At 37.0% G+C, this 20,967-nt stretch overlaps 5 protein-coding genes across 6 annotated transcripts in view; 1 reads left to right on the top strand and 4 right to left on the bottom strand.

Moving 5' to 3' along the window:
- LOC137396456 (actin-histidine N-methyltransferase-like) overlaps positions 1 to 2,057 on the top strand; it is a 32,376-nt gene extending 30,319 nt beyond the window's left edge. For both annotated transcript variants that reach the window (XM_068082741.1, XM_068082743.1), the window contains one exon: positions 1,367 to 2,057. In XM_068082741.1, coding sequence (XP_067938842.1) covers positions 1,367 to 1,510 — 144 coding nt within the window. In that variant the 3' untranslated portion in view covers positions 1,511 to 2,057. The remainder of the gene's footprint in view (positions 1 to 1,366) is intronic.
- A 1,617-nt stretch (positions 2,058 to 3,674) lies between these two features.
- LOC137396551 (uncharacterized) lies at positions 3,675 to 9,106 on the bottom strand. The gene is made up of 2 exons (XM_068082863.1): positions 9,045 to 9,106; positions 3,675 to 5,445 (listed from the first exon to the last, which is right to left on the bottom strand). The coding sequence occupies exon 2, from the start codon at positions 5,425 to 5,427 to the stop codon at positions 4,324 to 4,326; it is 1,104 nt and encodes a 367-aa protein (XP_067938964.1). The 5' UTR covers positions 5,428 to 5,445; positions 9,045 to 9,106; the 3' UTR covers positions 3,675 to 4,323.
- Positions 9,107 to 16,990: 7,884 nt separating this feature from the next.
- Positions 16,991 to 17,719, bottom strand: LOC137397251 (general transcription factor II-I repeat domain-containing protein 2-like). Its single transcript, XM_068083539.1, has one exon. The coding sequence runs from the start codon at positions 17,717 to 17,719 to the stop codon at positions 16,991 to 16,993; it is 729 nt and encodes a 242-aa protein (XP_067939640.1).
- Positions 17,720 to 17,871: 152 nt separating this feature from the next.
- On the bottom strand, positions 17,872 to 18,288 carry LOC137397250 (general transcription factor II-I repeat domain-containing protein 2A-like). Its single transcript, XM_068083538.1, has one exon. The coding sequence runs from the start codon at positions 18,286 to 18,288 to the stop codon at positions 17,872 to 17,874; it is 417 nt and encodes a 138-aa protein (XP_067939639.1).
- A 27-nt stretch (positions 18,289 to 18,315) lies between these two features.
- LOC137397249 (EPM2A-interacting protein 1-like) lies at positions 18,316 to 18,798 on the bottom strand. Its single transcript, XM_068083537.1, has one exon. The coding sequence runs from the start codon at positions 18,796 to 18,798 to the stop codon at positions 18,316 to 18,318; it is 483 nt and encodes a 160-aa protein (XP_067939638.1).
- Between the last annotated feature and the right edge of the window lie 2,169 nt (positions 18,799 to 20,967).

Below are 20,967 nucleotides of genomic sequence, written 5' to 3'. Positions count from 1 at the left end.
GCTGTCACACCTGGTGTCTACTGCTGTCACACCTAGTGTCTACTGCTGTCACACCTAGTGTCTACTGCTGTCAAACCTAGTGTCTACTACTGTCACACGTAGTGTCAACTGCTGTCACAACTAATCAACTGCTGTCACACCTAGTGTCCACTCCTGTCACACCTAGTGTCAACTGTTATCATAGTTAGGTTCTACATTGCTGTCATCCTTGATGGGTACTACTGTCAAACCAAGTGTCTACTGCTGACACATCTAGTGTCTACTGCTGTCACACCTAGTGTCTACTGCTGTCACACCTAGTGTCTACTGCTGTCACACCTAGTGTCTACTGCTGTCACACCTGGTATCTACTGCTGTCACACCTAGTGTCTACTTCTGTCACACCTAGTGTCTACTACTATCACCCCTAGTGTCTACTGCTATCACGCCTAGTGTCTACTGCTATCACGCCTAGTGTCTACTGCTGTTACACCTAGTGTCTACAGCTGCTGTCACACCTAGTGTCTACTGGTCTCACACGGAGTGTTTAGTGCTGGCACACCTAGTGTCTAGTGCTGGCACACCTAGTGTCTAGTGCTGGCACACCTAGTGTCTAGTGCTGGCACACCTAGTGTCTAGTGCTGGCACACCTAGTGTCTAGTGCTGGCACACCTAGTGTCTACTGCTATCACACCTAGTGTCAACTGCTATTACACCTAGTGTCAACTGCTCTCACACCTAGTGTCTACTGCTGTCACACCTAGTGTCTACTTCTGTCACGCCTAGTGCCTACTGCTGTCACGCCTAGTGTCTACTGCTGTCATGCCTAGTGTTTACTGCTGTCATGCCTAGTGTCTACTGCTATCACACCTAGTGTCTACTGCTATCACACCAAGTGTCTACTGCTGTTACACCTACATGTAGTGTCTACTTCTGTCACACCTAGTGTTTACTGGTGTCACACGAAGTGTCTAGTGCTGGCACACCTAGTGTCTACTGCTGCCACACATAGTGTCTAGTGCTGTCACACCTAGTGTCTAGTGCTGTCACACCTAGTGTCCACTGCTGTCACACGTAGTGTCTAGTGCTGGCACACCTAGTGCCTACTGCTGTTATAGCTTGAAACTAAACTCCTGTCACGCTTGGTACACTTGACAACTGCTAGCTCAGCTAGCAGTTGACACCAAGTATGACACTAAGGTGTGATAGCAGCTGACAATCAGCCACACCACTGTCACACCTAGTGTCAACTATTGCCACACCTAGTGACAACTCTTGTCACAGTGTCAACTGCTGTAATATCTAATTGGTTGCTGCTATATGAATTGACTTCTACTGTGAATAGCCCAACATATATCGTTAGAAATCCTGCTGTTATTTATTTTAGACATTGAATGATTGCAATAGTCAGCAATTGAATGCTCAACATGTCACTATGATCAAACAGCTTGTGAATGAAGAAAAGAGCATATTTTATCATATGATAAAATTATGTGATGATCAACTATCGGCCAGCGAGGAACCACTCTAGTCATTTCACTCCGATGTTACAATCGAAACTACTAAAATATTTCAATTCACTGAAGGTGACAGAGTTCTACCATCAACAGTTTTCAGTCTCTGGATGAAAATTTATCCACAAAGTGCTTCTCTCGATGACCATCATTTTAAAATTTTAGCTTTTGCTTTAAGCGAAAGCTTTAACAAGTTTTTAGAAGTGATGCAGTTATGCCTCTTCTGCAATTATATCTGCAAGTTATGGCTGCTCTTTATAAGATCACTGTGTGACCAGTTGTAGATGTTATAGTATTATTCGTGTTCTTTTCGTGCTAATCGTGCTAATACGATTAGCTTGATTAGTAACATTGTGCTTATCGTGTTACTCCTTATACACGATTAGCAACCACTCGTGTATAGGGAATTGTTGCTAATCGTGGTATAGCAACCACTCGTCTATTGTTCATGCTACATAAACTCGGGTTGACTTTTTATATAATATGTTGGTGCTACCTGTGATAATATGCATGTCGATTGTTTGTATACAAGCTTGAATATACATCAGTTAAAATATACACCAGGCGCTGTCCCGCTGCTCACTTTCAGTAAGACTCCCTATACGGGCCATTGTGCCAGGTAATTTGGTGATACAGCCCAGGCTATTTCTATGTGAGTGGCGCGACAATACATATATATTATATGTTAGTTGATATATATTATATGAGTATACAGCTATATATGTTAGTTGACAATGCAACGATTATAGTTGTTAGAGTTGTATAGAGTTAGTTGACGATACATTGAATATACAGCCATATATGTTAGTTGACAATACATTGAATATACAGCCATATAATTATGTTAGTTGACAATACATTGAATATACAGCCATATATGTTAGTTGACAATACATTAAATATACAGCCATATATGTTAATTGACAATACATTGAATATACAGCCATATATGTTAGTTGACAATACATTGAATATACAGCTCTGTTAGTTGACAATACATTAAATATACAGCCATATATGCTAGTTAACAATGCAACGAGTATACAGCTATAAATGTTAGGCGATAATACATGAGTGTACAGCTATTATATGGGTCATTTTTCTCAGAAACCATGGTTGTCTGGTGTATGAAGTTTCGAGTTATCTACATTAGCAGAAGGAGATTATTCAGAAGCAGTTGTTTTGCAAAAAAAATTTGATTCTACTTCAATTACAGCCGATTTTATGGTCAATAAACTGAATGCATGTTCACCATTAGTGCAAAAACAAAGTTCTGAGAAAACTGGTGAGTTTGAGTAATGAAAACCAATGCACAATTGTGTTTACATTTCAAAACGTCATAGCAACCAATATTAAGAAGTTGTGATATTCATCTAGATCTCTGTATTTATATACAAAAAATTATGCTGAATTTAAAAATGTAAACAGATTTTAGTTGGCTGTCATAGAACTAGTGGTATATGTATTAGAAAATGTGTTACTTGTTCTTAATTTTGCAGATTATTAAAAACGGCTTGACAGTATCGCGATTTAGGGCACAGCAGTAGTATCACCAACAAAATCTTTAGAAACATAGTAACAGTAAAATATTACACACCATCGAACATTATATACTCTGATCTTGTAAAATCGAATAATTATCCTTTTAATTAAATCTTATAAAAATCGTTAAGAAAAAATATTATTGTCATTCCCTTGACTTTCACTGCTCCTGGCATCAGTTGGAATACTAAGTACTCATTAAAAGTGTCTAAAATGTCAGGGTCATCATTAAAATCGGCAAAATAAAAACGATTACTTTCAACGGACGCCATTTTTCGGTACTTCCCATCTAGCGTAGCAACGGTTTTAAGCGGGTTTTCCGAGGGATGGAGACTTCTGTTGGCTTAACTGACTTCAGATTCAGAAAGATCACTCTTTGATTGGTCCGGATGCACGTGTTGCAAAAATCGTTACCAATATTATAAATTCAGTTAGTGCAGCTTCAAAGTCGGATAACTCAACTTCGTGATTTGGGACTTAACCATGGTTTTTGAGATCGCGACCCATATAGGTGAGTTGACAAACCATTGAGTATCTATAAATCTAAATGTTTGTCTATCCAGATATAGCGATAAGGTTTTAAGAATGAGAAATCTGCTGCAAAGTGGATTCAAACTTCCAGCCTCCAGTCCTGTGGACATCCATTCATTCAATACACTACACTGTCTAACTGGTTATACCATGGAGTAAATTGAGCACATACTTGGAACACATGCCATTCTTCATGGCCTCATGTTAAACACTGCAGGTAGTGTTATTATAGTAAAACCATACCAGGAAAAATATTACTGAAGTCATACCAGAAGAAAAACGCATGCCCATGTGAAAAAGTTGTGTAAACTCATATAGCCAAAAAGGCTATTGCAATCAGTATAAATCTGTAGTAAGCGCTGCAGCTGGTACAGTATGAATTACACAGAAATAAACTCAGTAAACATAAATAACACAGTTCACGTATATAAACAAACATCTTCATTTGAAAGTTAGAACGGTAAATGTTGTATAATTATGTTGATTGAAAGTAGGTTTTTTGCACAAAACATTTTTTATTACTCATGCAATGCCAGGCATTCAGCTGGTACAGCTTTACATGTTAGCTGACAATAAATTGGGCATACAGCTACATGTATATATGTTAGTTGACACAACATATCTAGTATATAAGGAAATCGACTGCTGAAATAAATGAAAGTCATTCATAACCGAAATGTGATTGTAAATACATGTAAGTGGGTTGCACATTGTAAATAAGTGGGATAAAAAGCTTAAAACCTAAAGGAAATACGAATTAGAATGATTGAGCTGAGGTTGATCTTCCTGTTCCTTGCATCTTGTCATACCACTCCGCCAAATATTGGTCCTTCTCTTCCCATTGAGTCTTCAGAATTTTCAGAAAGGACACTTTGTAAGCGAGAGAACTGCTGAAGTGCGGTTGCTGTTTATCATCTGTTGGCTCAGTTTTAGCGCTCTCAGGTATCTCATGGATGAGCCAGTTAGTCACCAGCTCTGTCGTCCGCTGACAAATATTCACTAGCCAGCCACCTTCCATGTTTTCTTCATTTGCAAGGCTTAATAAACGCTCAAACGGATGAGGACAATCTTTACTTCCTCTAACTCCAGAAAGCTTTTTGCGATTTTCTGCAGAGTGATTAGCCGATTCCCTCAACTGCTTTAATGCTTGGCAAAAATGTTTTATAAAAAATGAGCCAAACTTCGAACCCTCCACGCCGGCCCAGGAACCATGACCCTCTAAACATGGTCGAAATAAGAAACAGTCAGAAGTGTTCAATATAAAAAGTTCAAGCTCCGAAGGAGCTACTCCATTTAGTCGAGAAATCCTTGTGTCCACACCATTTGCCAGAATAACGCCTCGTTCATCACCGCGGCAAGTCTGTATGACAAAGATTTTAGGAATAGACAAATGTCCATAGACATCGCACACCTTTTTCATAATATGCGTGCTAATGTAGCGCACATAACATTCGCCAGTACCCGTGTGGGGCTCACAATCGCACGGATCCACCCTATTCTTCTCGGATTCTGGTGTAGATAGCAATACGCCTCCATTCACCAGACCGTGGCTCATCAATACAAACATCACAAAGGAGGGTTCCTTGTTAGCTTCATCCTTCTCTTCTAACTGTTGGCTAAATGTGTCCATGAAGCGATCAAAGTTGTTGTTGCTACTATTTTCATTAGTTAAATTCTCAGCATATAGAAGGTTGGGGGAGTATAGCGTTAGGTTGAACGTCTCAAGGATACTGTCCTTGTCAGTATCATAATCGAGGGTAGAAAGCTTATCCCATGGCTTTTTGAAGAAATGCTGACACAGTTTCATGACCACAAACACACCCTTCCCATCGATCGGATACTCTAGATCCTCCGTCATCATCAGCTATCAACTGTGAAACTATAATTCAGAACTTGTGAAGCAATTAACAATCTCTACGTTTAAAATGAATTGCAAGTTGTAGCATTACACGTCTCTATTCTGTCAGACTTTTTTGCAACTACAGATGTCATAATGGCATTTCCGCTTGACCTGAGCGTGTTGACTCAGTAGGGTCCATTACTAGATTATGGAAAATATTCCTGCTGGCCATTCAGCAAAGAAGATCAGCTAGTGTGGACTACACTTTTAAGCTACCGACCCAATCATTATAGTCAAGCAACATTCTCACTTGCTTCAGTTATCTGTACTGTCAAAACTCGAGCCAACTCAAAACTTTAGTCGAAAATAATATTGGGAAAAAATATGATTAATTATAATATTAACAGTAAGTTTTCACCTATTAAGTAAATTTATATTTAACATGGTGTTGATTTAACTTTATAATTTTGTACTAGCTCTAACAGTTAAACATACACTATGTTGTAATTGCTGTACCATAAAAATACTTCACACACCATTTTGATATGCATGCAACATGTTTTTTTATGAAATTCTATGACATATTGGTGTAATAATATACATTACAGCACATTGTGTGTTCTCTTGATTCAAGATACAAGTTATGATGCAAAATTTAATTTGTTGAAAGCTAAACAGCTTTAAGGATATACAATATATATATATATATATATAATATGTTTATTTGTTTTACATCCTACACACTGAAATCTTTTGAAATGGCATAGTTTGATGTTATGGTTAGATGTGTACTTTTTAGGAATTGTAACAGAATGATAACATAAAGGTATAAACACACTAGGCGATTTTTAGAGCGATATCGGGCTGCGTAGCGCTAATCTGCGCTAGAATTCCCTCAGCGTGCTCATGCAGAGCGATAACGCTAGACTTTCTCTACACAACTTTATCGCTAGCGAGATGCATTCCTATCGGTTAGTTTTTACCAGAATGCAATTTTATGGCGGGTAATTATTTCTTATCGATGTTCACCAACGTACAGCAGCGACAATTGGCTATTTTGTTACGATTGAAACATTTTCAGAACGAACACTGAATTGTTCATAAATTTAATAATAGCAATCCCAGTCCTGTACACCATAACAAACAAAAATTACAAAAAATCCGAGTTGAAAGCCAACATTTGGAGTCAATCGTTGCGCAGGTTGACCACCTTGAGAACGGGAAAAATTTAATATATTAAGTATAAAAAACCACTACAAAATAAAATATGTATAAAAATCGTAAAAAACATTAGTTAAAAATTCTATAATTGTTTTTTCTTATGTCTTTTTGTAGTGTAGGCAGTGTACAATCCATGAAAGTGAGATAGGTTTAATAACAAATGCGTAATTTGTTTACATTGTCACCTAGACGGCGCCATATTGACTAACCTAAATTTATTAACAACGAAGAAACTAATGATACGGAATTTTATTGGCAGTTTGTGAGCGTGCCCTTTATATCGTTTGCTAGTGAATCGCTCAAGTGTGTTTATGCACCTGCCAGCGATATATTCGCCCTCCTCATGGCGCTCGCGATAAATTCGCCTAGTGTGTTTGGACCTTTATACATGTATTTTCAATACAAAAGTCTATAAAGTTCGACGAATTGTTTCTGAATTTGACAAATGGTCTGTCGGCAACAATGATTTTGACCATTATCTTTTCGACCTAATCTGAATTTACCACATACTGAATATGAGTTATTCACTTAGTTGTAGTGAAAATATGTTTAAGAGAACATAAATCTGTAACCAAGCATTGGTAGCATCAAAAAAACACAAGCGGTATAAGATAGAAACTTTATGCATAGAACCTTTTTGAACTTTAAACAGATGAAAGATTCAATGCGCACCCTTTAAATGTTAACAACAATCTACATTTATTTCACTCCACTTTTGCGAATTCACTCTTTCCTACTTCCCAACTAAAAGGGTTTTCGATGACTGCAGCGCTTTGTCACTACTGATCTTGAGATATGCACAGTTAACAAAATAGAACACAAATACACTTAGGATGAAACACATAAGATTGTCAACTCCTCTGTAGGCTTTGGTGGACCACAACAGACCACAACAAAAAGTGGTCTGTTTCTATAAGACTTGGAACTGATAAACTTTTAAAATCCACGAAACTCCGTTAATTCGATTGCTTCTAGTTTTCAAAGAGTATACCTCTCAACCTCAGTAAAAATCCCTTTAAAAATACATTACAGCACTTACATTTTGCCTCTGTTACATACACTATTCCTCACATAAAAACATTTATAATTTTTATCGTATGATGAAATGGTCGATTGCAAACCTATTACGTAGCCTACAATTATATTTTTACCAATACTTTCGTATTTTGAGAACGATCACCCATAGCGTGTATTACAACCATGATAATTCTAAATCTAATTGTTGGTTTTTCCTCACAGACTACCAGACGGAATAAGAGGTGTGAAAACTACTATATTATCAGAAACCCCAATTTTGTTCCTTTTTTTCTTTTTTCATAACATACGCTACACTTGAGTTTCTCCGTAGGAGCAGTTATGAAACAGTTTCAAGCAATTCTCTTATAGTTTTTAGCAAAACATTGCGTTGTAAGATACTGAGCTAATATTGCAAGTAAATGGAGACATTGACGTCGTATATTATGAGAATGGCCAGCTTCAGCAATACCAAACAGAATCAAACCAGATTGATGCACTATCAAGAGATGAGCGCACTTAATTAATTTTCTCCTTTCCTGTAGTAAATCAATACCTGTATTTAATCTAGGTTTTGAGAAGCTAACAATCCCTTTGATGTTAAAGATAAACTCGAGAACCTTATTTTGAACCTCTTCAAAACTTTTTAAAAGTACATACAGGATCCCGTGTCTAACACACATATTCTAGCCCAGATCTCACTAGGGTCTTGTAGGCAAGAACCTTAGCTTTAGTAGTCTTTGCAGTATTGCCAGAGCTCTAAGCACTTTGCTTGCAATATTGTCAACACATTTAATCAAAGAGAGATGATACAAAAACTCAATACCAAAAAATTGATGGTTGTGACAACTTTTGACATAACTTCCTTGTATTTGATAAGAGATTGATAAGTTCTCTTCTTCTGCAGTATACACTGAACATTTGTTTAAATATTGAAAGACAGTTGCCAGTCTTTGGCTCACTCTTTTAACGCGTTTAAATCCCTGCGTAAACACAATGCCACGATCTAGCATCGTAGAGCACAGCATAATCTGTAAACAATCTACATTTAAAAATCAGTTTTTAGGCAAATCATTAATGTATAATAAAAACAAAAAAGAGGTCTAGGAACCTATTCCTGAGAGACACTAGATAACAATTTATACATGTTATGCACCAAACTAGTGACTCTCAACAACTGTCTGCTCCCTGTCTGCTAAAAATGCCATAATCCACAAAACCAACTGATCACTGATTCATGTCTGCGTACATATGTACATGTAGTTTAATAATCAGCTTTCAGAATATGATCAAACTGTTTTTGAACATTTTGCATCAAAATACCTACGCTACATTAATTATAAATAAAAAATCGGAGGGTACGATCGATCAAACAATTATGTACGAATTCATAAAGAACTTACAAATACGCAAGTTTCGTAGCAAAGATAGCGTCTTTATTTCCTGTAACCGCATGACAACGGTCTTTTAATATGTCGTACTATGCCAAAGTTGTCGGCAACCTTGCTTTCCTAGTGTGTGTATATACGGTAGCTGTAGACGTAATATCCAGAAATTATAGACGTAACCTCCAGCCATTCGTAGACGAAACCTCTCGTTGCTGAACTTTCTTATAGACAAAAGCTCTTGTAGCCAAATCATATCGTAGGCGAAATCTCTGTAACCCATATGTTAGTAATTTTTTTATTTTGCTGATAACAAAATAACAAAAAGGCCTCTATTTGCAGGCATATTACCAAATTAAATGGAAACTGTAAAAGTATCCTATCCTAAAAGTATCCTATCCTCGTATATAAGAGTCTCATTTGTTCGCGATTGTTTATGGAAATTTGTTCAATGGAAACTACCGTATATTTATGGTGTATAATTCATATAGTGAATTTTCTAATAATCCAATAATATCTAAATAACTTTAACATCTAAATATAATAATCCACGTAATTTTGACGCTGCGTATATAATTACTGCGTGCATTGCATCGATTCAATTAGGAGTTAACTCTATTGTGACGCTTGTAAACGACTAACGGATCTGCGATAAACCTCATCACTGGATAGCGAAAATGGCACACAAAATCGTTGGTGCAGCAGATCTCACTTATATGTTGTACATCGTTCAAGTTATCCATGATTTGTTAGTTGTCTTTTAGTCGCTAAATCAAGAACGCCGTTTTAATCGTTAACTCTCAATCCCTAAAACAAAAATGGTATTCTCTCTACTTGTAAAAGATAACGCGGATTGATCGTATTTATATTACAGTGTGTTGTGCATTTTATTGTGGTTCACAACGTAGTCGCTGCGGTTATATAAACGTAGAGTGTTGCTGTTCTCTGAGAGTTACAGCTAGAGGTGTGTGTGTTGGCTAGATATCGTGATGAGTCAGATATTTCTGAGCTCTGACAATTGTTTTGGGTTGGCTATATGAACGCATATTGGTTAAAATAGTTGTTTCGTAACACTCAGTGTAAGACGACATCTTACCTCAGATCTTACCTCAGATAATTTAGAACACTCTAAAAAACTACCTAGTGGTATAAGGGTTTTGAGTGCCTCATTGTTGATAGATTTGGTTATGAATACTTTATGCACTATCAATATTCCAGCATTTAGCTGTTTTAATTACAACATTTATTTGAAATCATTTATTTTAGGATTTGGGCATCATGAGATTACTACCCTATTTTTAGGTCTCGGATACTTCTGGGTAAAAAGCTGTTGTAGTACAACTGTTTAGAGGCATATATTGAGGCAGGTTATCCTCTCTCCGCAGATCTTGTGTGCATTGTAGTTACAGTTCTATTGTTTGTTATTTCGTCATATGCTGATGATAGTATTTTGTGTCTTTCCTCGTTTGAAAGAATTCTCATCAGGAGAGAAATTCTGTGGGTTTTTCTTCTATGTTCAAGGGACTGTAGTCCCAAATCATTCCTTCCCTCTGTTACACCATGGCAACCTTTTATTCCTTTGATAAATCTTATAGCCTTGTTTTGAACAAGTTCCAGTCTGTGACAAGATGCCTTGTCTGCAGGGTCCCAGAGGACATCTGCGTACTCTAATATGGGACGGCACAGACTTAGGTAGGCAAGAAGCTTGGCACGTTGAGGTGCTTGATGTAAGGTGTATTTAATAGAGCCAAGTTTTCGACTTGCTGAGGCTATTTTAGAGGCTATATGATTTGAAAATTTCAAGTCAGACTGTATAGTAACCCCAAGATATTTAATTTCTTGCACGCAGTTGAGTAGGTTTCCTCCAATAGTATAAGATGGTAGCTGTTGTAGTCTGTTATTAAAAACAACCACTTCACATTTTGTGGTATTAAAGGGCATCATATTTTCAGTTGACCATTTGTGGAGAGCATCAATGTTTGTCTGAAATTTCTCTATGTCTTGGTGACATGAAAGCAACTTACAGTGAACAGTAGCCGTAGTCAGCAGCAGTAACAATTGGTGAGTGTGTTGTGATTAGTACTAGTAGTAACGCAGTACTGAATGATGATAATTAATAATCGTAATAATATAATAATAACAATCAAGTGGCAGCAATACCACAAAACCAATTATGAAAATAATGAATGGAAGACATGAAAATAATGAATTTTTACAAAGACTCATTTTGATGTATCTATAAAATTAAGTGAAGCCATTTAAGCTCTCTGGATCCGGATACAAAGCTAAAACAAACAGAGAACAAACATGACATACTCTGGTTGACATATGACTGGTAAAGATGCTACTCCTGCCTAGTAGGGCCAGACTGCCGTCGCTTAAAGCCAGAGGAAGGACCTCTCTGTGGACAGCTTTGTTCAAGCTAGTGAAATCGACACATACTCTGACGTTACCTGAGGACTTCTGTAGGCCCTACTACCACCATTTTACTATACCACTCTGTTCTATGGATGAGATGACATTTTGACCAACCATTTCTTTCAGTCTAGCTTCCACTCTTTCTCTAAGCTGCAGAGAAACTGACCAGATAGTGTAGATACTTCCTTCAGTCGTCCTTCAGTTGTACAAGACCTCCAAACAACTGCTGCTTATCATCTTCGCTGATAGCCTCCGCCACGCTACAAGTGATCAGGCCTTTTTCTCATCTACTTTTTGGTGGTGGCTTACCAGTGTGGGTTAGCTTGTTGGGCTGTTTGCATTGTTGCCATTGTTTAGGCTTTGACTGAACAGTATTCACTTTAGCAGTAGCTGGGTGACTCATAGACTTCATTGCAGCAGTAGCAACTTCACTACCTTTGCACAGCCTCACAAACTTTTCAGGGTTAAAGCATTACCTTCTGATATTAGCTTTTTATGTACCGTATTGTCTCGAATGCTTAAAACATGTATTCCGTCATGTAGAATCTCGTCCACTGACGCTGCACTGTTTTCTTCAGCTCAATAGTCTGTATGCCACATTTGTTAGCTAGCTCTCGCATAGCTGTGTAGAATGTATCAGCATTCTCTTCTGCTAGTTGAAAGAGTATTGAACATGCACCGCTCGTGAATAATGTTCTTATCACCTACGCATTGCTGCTCCAAAATTTGCAGTATAGATTTGCCACTTTTATCTGTGACTTACTAAGCGGAAGATTTAGCCACCTGTGCTGCTTCTGCTCCTGCAGCGTATAGTAAAAAATTACTTTTGTAATCCTCAGATTCGCGGTCATACCTGGACAGCACAATTGAGAGCTCCATTTGCTTTTGAATCTCTTGAAGTTAACTTCATGGTCACAGTTCAGCAAAAGTTCTCCAGGTGGGCTCAACCAGGGTTATCTGAGTTGCTTGCAGTTAAATTGTTGATTATTCGTGTTGGTTTTGTTTTATATCACCTGGTGTTTGTTATGACACCAGGTGATATAGAACACCTGGCTGTTGACGTTCGCTTTTATGTTTTATGTGCAACTGTAACTCAGTTTAATGGTGTTTCTATTAAAGATTTTATACAATTTGTTCTCTTCTGTGAAGTCTGATCCTAGAATGTTGAAAATTTTTTTGCCAATGTTAGAGGCACAGCTCTTATTACAGGATGATTGAGCCAAATAAATTTGCATTTCTTTTTGTCGGCTTTTGTGTACCTTTTGTAATGTAATTTAAAGTTGTCTCCTTTCTGAGCTTTCTGATGGTTCTGGATCGCTTGGTAAAATACTTCTGTATTGAATGATATATTGCAGAGCCATTGGTTAATTGCATGTAGTATATTGTGAAGGATCTTTGGTGGGCGGTTAGACCTGCTGTCCACATGTTATAGCTTGTTTGGCTTGTGTGTGGTGCCTATGCGTCATTTCTCTGGTTCAATGCTATGTCTAGAAAATTGACTACTTTATAATAGCTTCAACGGTGATGCGTGAACCGCAGTTTTGGAGGATGTCGCATTTTTCTTTTGTCAATTTTTCTATGTTGCTCGCAGTGTCTCTCAGGGTCCTTAGACCATCGTCACATTATAATCCAAGTGAGCGTTCATGTTTATTTGGTATATTTTTAAACCAGTCAATTACCAGTCAATTAATGTTATTTTGCCAAAAATTCAAATGTTAATTCTATAGTGTACTTGTATTGATCCTGATTAAAATTTCGTTGTTGATTTCTGAGCTCTGTCTTAGGTTGATTAGTCAGTTTGTTTGATTGTTTTTGAAGTTATCTTTATAATCTTTCAGTGTTATAAAAGCGTCATGTTTAGCAGTAGTAGTCATATACTCCTCCATTCTTTAGTAGTGGTAGTCACACACTCCTCCAGTCCTAACTTGCTAATGATCGCCCTGGTTTTGCATTTTATCGATTTGGTTCTATGCCATCCTTTTATAGTCTTTGTATATTATTAGGTTATATAGCTGAAAGCTTTCTTGGTTATATGAGAAAGCCAACTAATTTGTTGATAATTGCATTTACCTTGTGTGTTCCAAATTCACTCCGTTTTCTTATGAGTTAGTTGGAGTTTATGCAATACAATTTCTGCCTAATCTTAAAATTTTGTCAACCAATCAACTTGTTGCATTCACCCGTTAAGGTCACTTTGACCTTGACTTTACAAAACCTCATCGCACAATAGTGAGACCTTTCCTTTGTCAAATGTTTGAGCTGGCAGCATTTTAGGAGCATAGGATATTGTGATAGAAGAGTAGCTTTCTGTGAATCTGACCCAGTAGGTAGTTATATCAGCTTCAAATGGTGCTGGAGCTTCAGCGCTTGACTTGTTAAGGTCGCGCTGACCCCTGAACTTTTACTGACTTCATAAAACATTAGCACTCTGGCAACGTAAAGACTTTGAAGAGGAAATGAAACCTTACTAACAGTAACATTAATCTAATTAGTTTGCCTCCAAATACGGGGTGCCGCTGACATGACCACAAGGTAAGGCTCGAGGTTCTGTTAGCTTTGGTGTCTTCACACAACAGTGAGAGCTTTCCTCTCCTTCATCAAATGTTTGAGCTGGCGCCGTTTTGAGCTTAAGGCGATATTATAAAGCGCTTGCTGTGACTATGTCCCATTAGATAGTTATATCGGCTTCAGATGATATACAACGCTAAACTGTATTATCTTTATCTATATACAGAGAAACTCGGATAACTCAAACTTCAAGGGACTGAGCAAAAGTGTTCGAATTATCAAAGCGTTCAAGTTATCAGAGCACTGTCACAAGTCCATGTATTTACTTATTTATTAGTAGATACATGTACATATACAAACTATAATATAAATCAAAAGCACAAATGGCTTGTTTCAAATTAAATGCTTCTAATGTAAAGTTTAAAACGTTTTTATCAAAAAGTATAGAGATTTTTTTATCACTTGAGATTGGTTTGTTGTTTGAGGTGATGTTATTGCCAGGACGTTTTTTAGATTGACATTGGCAAAACTTGATCGTTGTTGAAATGTTCAAAAGAAAAGACATCTTTTTCTTTTGAGCGTTTTACCCACGATCAATTTTGCGGATTTTTTTTGAAGTTTATGCAAAAATTACCTTACTTTACCTGGGATTCGTTAAGAGCAACACTTCGAGGCAGTTCAATTAAAGGTTTTACGAGGTTTCACGGTACATTGTATATCACTCACGCTTTTTGAATGGATACTTATTGAATGTACACACGTATTCTGTGTTTAGGTCAAACGATGAATAGTTTTTTTTAGCTAAGACAACGTATACGTTTAATTACAACAATTTTTAAGACGTTTTCAAAATTCAACATTCCGATGTTGATTCAACACGGAATCAACATCGGAAAACTATTCGTCACGGGCTAGCCGGGTCACGCACTCAAGGATTTTTGCCACGCAAATACAAAACAAAAACAACATGCTGTTTTTGTTTTGTATGTGCGTGGCGAAAATCCTTGCGCGCGTGACCCGGCTAGCCCGTGCTATTCATCGTATAGCAGTATAAATCAAATTTCACCAAACCTTTAGAAAAGTCGTTGACAAAAATATTTTGCCAATGGAGGTAATAACGACGCTTATGAATTATGAAAAGTTGAGGTTTACCTCTATGGCTTGGAATAAAGTGATTTTCTAAAGCCATGGCAACCGTTTCGGTAGCCGTTACATCGGCTAACATAGTGACAAGCCAAGTTTACCGGCAGACATTATTAAGCTGTTATGCAATTTTTTCCATTCAATAATTATCGCTATAGCAGATGCAATTGACATGCAATTAACTTTGAAAAATTGACAAATGACATGTCAATGACTTTTGAATGTAAGTGAGAGATATGAAAGGTTAGAAGTATTTACGTACTGCAGCTAATTTCTACAGATAACTCACAAAACATGTTTGTAATAGAGTCATTGGTGTTATAATCTATTACCCTGATGGTGAATTATCATTCAACATGATTAATAAACAAGTATGTATTTATAAATCACGTTGAATAAATAACACTGCAAGATAAAAATTGAATAGTTCGAAGCAGTAAATAGTTTGATATTTAATAAAAGAAAACGCTTCTAAAAGCCATAGGCGGTTAAATATACTTCTTTTGCTCGGAACCTTCCTACAGAGAGACTGAGTTATACTCACGATTCAGGGAGGTCCTGAAGTTGGCAGCTGTCCAAGTGTAGCTGTAGATATTTAATAAAAGAAAACGCTTCTGAAAGCCATAGGCGGTGAATATACTTCTTTTGCTCAGAAACTTCCTACAGAGAGACTGAGTTATACTCACGATTCAGGGAGGTCCTGAAGTTGGCAGCTGTCCAAGTGTAGCGCAGTGAGAGATTTAAGAGCACCAACAGCGTCAGGAGGTCTTCCTTGAAGTTGTTGTCACTCAGCACTAGCACCTTCAGTTGAATCAGAGAAAATAGACTGTAATATATACATGTGATAAATTAAAGGTATAATAGTATAGGTTCACAGGCTATGATAAAGTATCTCAGTACATAAAAATGAATTTGTTCTACTATTAAATGAAGAACTACAGAGCAGATGGGCAGCTAAATTGAATATTCAGTTAATATATTAATCTGTATGAATTGTTAAAATAAACCAAACTATTACATGTACTGATGAAGAATCAATCTGTTTATTTTTGTATATGTAATATGTTGATTAATTAATCTATTGTTTTCCAAATGTAAATATACTAATATCGCTAATAATTTTGTTTATTATAACCACGCCGACGATTCTATTATTTTTACTTTTATACGATTTTCTACTCGGTTTCATTAGCAGGAACGGGTAAAATGAATGTATATATGGGGAGCGCTGTCGATGGTAGAGCAGAGCCGTAGTCGCAAGCTCCACGACTAATGGAATTTCCTTCGGAATAAAACGAATGAAAAACCGCACTCGTTTTCTTACATTTATACAACATTTATCACAAGCTAGATCGTGCTTGAGTAAAGGCCGACCAAAATCCTTTACAGTATATTCTAGCTCTAACAATTTGATATTTAGTAAAATAAAACGCTTCTGAAAGCCATAACTGGTGAATCTCATCTAACACTGTATAAAAATTATGGCTGAATATTTACCAGTAAAATGTTGAGTAATAACCAATAAAGAGATATTTATTGTTACATTGTCCAAAATCCATGTGAATTGAGTCTAGAATCAGCAATGCATAGGTTTAGTGATAATGAGTAATACAAATAAAGGGTACAATATACTCTAACACAGGGGTGGGCAACCTTTTTCGGCTGTGGGCCACATTCAACCTAAGAAATATATGGTGGGCCACATCTTGCAATGATATGATAGGGCCAATTATTATTGTTGCCAAAGCACACATGCGCTGTAATTACCATAAATACCAGAATACTATGACAGAATATTTGTATTTAATACTATATTTTATTATTTAATATTTTAATACAATATGTGAAAGAAAAACATACAAGAATGAGTAATAATATGCTTAATGAGTTAATGTTCAGTGGGAAATTTGGCATTGGCTTTTGGCAGCTATTTCTTTCAATCTTGGCCTGAGGTTTGTTACGGATGTGCGTAAGATATCACATAGATGACTGTCTGTCAGCCTGGTCTGGTATTTATTTTTGACGTATGTCATTCGGCTAAATAAGGACTCACAGAGGTAGGTGCTACCAAACATTGACAGAAATTTCATTCCATGTTCTTTGAGGTTAGGGTAGGTGGCCTTTGGCAGACGTGTGTAGCTCTGTAAAATGGATAAGTCAGATTCTATTCTGAAACATTCCATTGTTATCGGATCTGTTTTCAATGAAATAAGTTCTCTCTGCAAAGGAATTGGCATATCAATAGGTTCGGCAAGTCGAGGGTGGCTAAACAATACAATTTTATCCACATACTTTTTGAAATCACCAAACCTGTCAAGGAATTCTATATTCAAATTTTCCAACTTTTCTAGGTACCTACTGTGATCAATACCAACTCTTTTGGACAATGTTGGAAAGTGAGGGGTCTCTCCTTTTTCCATCTGCTGCATGATCAGTTCAAGATCGGTTTGGAAGGTTGCAACACAATGGTACTGATCAGAAATTAACATATCTTGCCCTTGAAGCTTCATGTTGAGTGTATTAAGCTTATCAGTCATGTCAACCAAAAATGCGAAATCATTTATGAAATCGTGATCGCCAAAGTGGTCTATTGGGTAATTCTTTTCCAATAGAAATATCTTCATCTCTGTTTGTAATGCATAAGCTTTTCTCAGCATTTCACCACAGCTTAACCATCTGACCTCAGTGAAGTAGGGTATGTCTTCATGTTCACTGTTAATTGATGCCAGGAAGCTCTGAAACTGGCGATGTTTGAGCCCCTTAGATCTAATGAAATTCACTGCTTTTTTATAGTAGCCATAACATCAGCCATCTGCAGTGTTTTGGCACATAAATTCTGCTGGCGTATAATGCGGTGAAAAGTCATTGGCATGGGCAATCCTTCTTTTTGCAACTTTTCCTTGAGTAAACCACAGAACCCATGCCTATGCCCAGTCATGGAGGGTGCACCATCAGTAGTTGCACTTACTAACTTCTTCCATGGTAATTGCAGTTCTGTAATACATTTTTTAACTTCTTCAAATATATCCTTTCCGGTAGTAGTGCCATGCATGGAGCAGAGCTTTGCAAGTTCTATTATAGAACCATCTTCAGTGTAAGCCCGAAAAAATACAGCAAGTTGTGCTGTGTCAGCTAAGTCAGTCGATTCGTCAAGCGCTAGTGAAAAATAGCTTGCTTTTGTAAGCTCTTCCATTAGTTGTGCATGTAAGTCGTCTGAGATCTATTCGATGCGTCGTGTTACAGTTCTTCTTGAAAGGCTGATTGATTGAAACTGGCTAACTTTGTCTGGACATATATTTTCAACAGCAGCAAGAATAGCTTCCTTAACCATTTCACCATCAAGATATGGCTTTCCACGTTTTGCCATGATGTTGCATACTGAAATGCTAGCCAGGGTAGCTGCCTTTGCTTCCAAATTAGGCTTGGTAAAGAATTGCTGCTGTTGAAAAAGAGAGCTTTTAAGAGTTTTTGCTTTAGTTTTTCTCTCCTCTGGCATTTGCATTCGATCATAGTCATTGTGGCGGCTGTTGTAGTGTCTTCGGACATTATATTCCTTCTTCCCACTTATCTTGTCTTTACATATCAAGCAAATGACATTATCGCTTACATCAGCCACAAAATATTTCCATTCCCAGTCTGGATTGAACTGTCTGTTCTGTAAATCTACTTTCCTTTTTTTGACCTCTGGCTGTACGTGTGTCATAGTAAGTATTATGAACCAGAATGATTATAATTGACATGACGCCGATTCCCAGAGTAGCTCCACCCACTCGTCACGTGACCAAGCAACTAGTCGACCTCCGACAAGCATAAACTAAAATGGCGGCGGCTGCACGAAGTTTACATTGTTTACCGAGTGATTTTGGTGAAAGCTTTTTACCGTATATTCCAGCTCTTAGGCAACGAATTCAAGGAGGAAAGTATGCAAATGAAAGCTTCTTTGCGTCAGTGAATGTGTTTGTTGAAAAAAATGATGAAGAAAGTACTGTAAAGGCGACAACATACCGGTCACAGCGAAAGAATGAGAAGCCGCTGAAGGTCACTGATGCACACTGTTCTTGTAAAGCGGGGTAAATTATATTCAATTATGACCCAAGGATCGATCATATGAGTTGGGGAGAAAAGATAAATATATAATATAAAATATAGATATAAATATTTCATGAAGAGTATTAACATGTCTAATAAAGTACGTTCATCGTACAGTCCTCTTTACAGACACCAGACCTCCTCCATTTACGTTTCGTATCTGCATAGGGGTTTCGATGGGTTGAAGCACGTCAATATACATAATATTGATCAACAATATAGTGATGGACATGCGCAACCAAAGAAGTTATAAATCATAATGGGCCACTGGTATGTTGAGCACAATGTGAAATAATATGCAAAAATTTCCAGATATCCTGAAAAGTCAAGTGGGCCACATATAATGAGGTCACGGGCCACACGTGGCCCGCGGGCCACACGTTGCCCACCCCTGCTCTAACATATTCTAAACATTATAAACCAACCTGATTTTTATTGTTTGGATGATTTATTTTTAGTTTGGACCCCATTTGATTTAACAGACTCATGTTTTAGTAAAAGTTGAATGTTGTATTTTGGATATTATAGCTACTGCGTAACTTTTGACAAATGTTTGCTCACATTTTTTGTTGCGAGTGCAAATAATTGTATGTAGAGCTGATCTTAAGTTGGGATTTGACTGTATAATGATTTATTTTTGTAGATTTTAAAGAATTTGCTATCAAATTGGGAAATAGAATAAAAAAGGTGATGCTATAAAAAATATACTTAGAACAAGTAAAACCTTAGTTGTGATTTTACTCACTGATATCAACCTTTTTACAATTACACCTGTATATTGAGAAAATTCGAACAGTTTGTAGTCTCAGTCTTCTAATGTTTATGATCATATTTTAGGATGATTATTAGTAGGACATAATATGTTGGGTGGTCTCTACCACAAGACAGTGAACATGGATGTACAGAGACCAAAAGCTATAAGGAATGAATGTGTGGCTGCAATGAAGTAAAATTGGCGCATCATATTAGGTGATCGTGTCTTTAAATTTCATCTTTAAAAACTGCTGAACAGATGATGAAATTTGAATTTCGACTTACCAAGAATATTGAAAATGATCGACTTAGTATGTCAAGGTTTTACTGTACTAAGCTAGAAACTTTGATCTCTTCTACTAATTATGCTATATAGCTGAAAGCTTTCATGGCTATATGAGAAAGCCAGCTGATTTGCTGATGATTGTATTGTAGGTGTTCCAAACTCCATTAATCGTAGGTTTTCCAAATTCAATTTATTTTCCTATGACTTCGTCGAAGGTTATGCAAAACCACCTCTGCCTAATCTTAAAAGTTTGTTTTATCAATCAACATGTTACACCTTGGTTACATTTTTGTGTAGGAGCTACTTGTAGTGGTCAGTCTCTGTTTTATAGTAGTTAATTGCTTTGTCTGCTTCTATAACTAGTTTTGTGCTGTTTGCGTTACTCTGTAGATCGTCATCTAATTATTTTAGGAAATTGCGGTTTGTGAATATAATGTTGGTAATCATGGTACGTAATCTTTTTTTGAACTTGGCTAATTTTTGCTGTACGATAGGGTGGTTGTGATTAGAGCTGGAACGAGCCCAATAAATGCAGGGTCGGGCCAGACTCATGGTCAGCAATGAGGGCCAAAATCGAGTCGGGCTGGGCCAGCACGTGCAAATTTTTATTAGTTAAAGGTTAAGAGATAGTTCTACTACAGCCTAATGTTGTGACATCAATAACCCAAGATAAAAGAACCCATTATAACACCAATCATTATATTTTGTGGCTTGGTTTATAGATGCAATCTACAATTTATGGCG

Source organism: Watersipora subatra, chromosome 5, assembly GCF_963576615.1.
Source record: "Watersipora subatra chromosome 5, tzWatSuba1.1, whole genome shotgun sequence".
Lineage (NCBI taxonomy): Eukaryota > Metazoa > Bryozoa > Gymnolaemata > Cheilostomatida > Watersiporidae > Watersipora > Watersipora subatra.
The sequence above is the reverse complement of the archived record's forward strand: the minus strand, read 5'-3'. Positions and strand labels throughout refer to the sequence as shown.

Coding starts and splice junctions, on each gene's coding strand:
- LOC137397249 (XM_068083537.1), bottom strand. CDS start 18,798: ATGACACACGTACAGCCAGAGGTCAAAAAAAGGAAAGTAGATTTACAG.
- LOC137397251 (XM_068083539.1), bottom strand. CDS start 17,719: ATGAAGATATTTCTATTGGAAAAGAATTACCCAATAGACCACTTTGGC.
- LOC137396551 (XM_068082863.1), bottom strand. CDS start 5,427: ATGATGACGGAGGATCTAGAGTATCCGATCGATGGGAAGGGTGTGTTT.
- LOC137397250 (XM_068083538.1), bottom strand. CDS start 18,288: ATGGAAGAGCTTACAAAAGCAAGCTATTTTTCACTAGCGCTTGACGAA.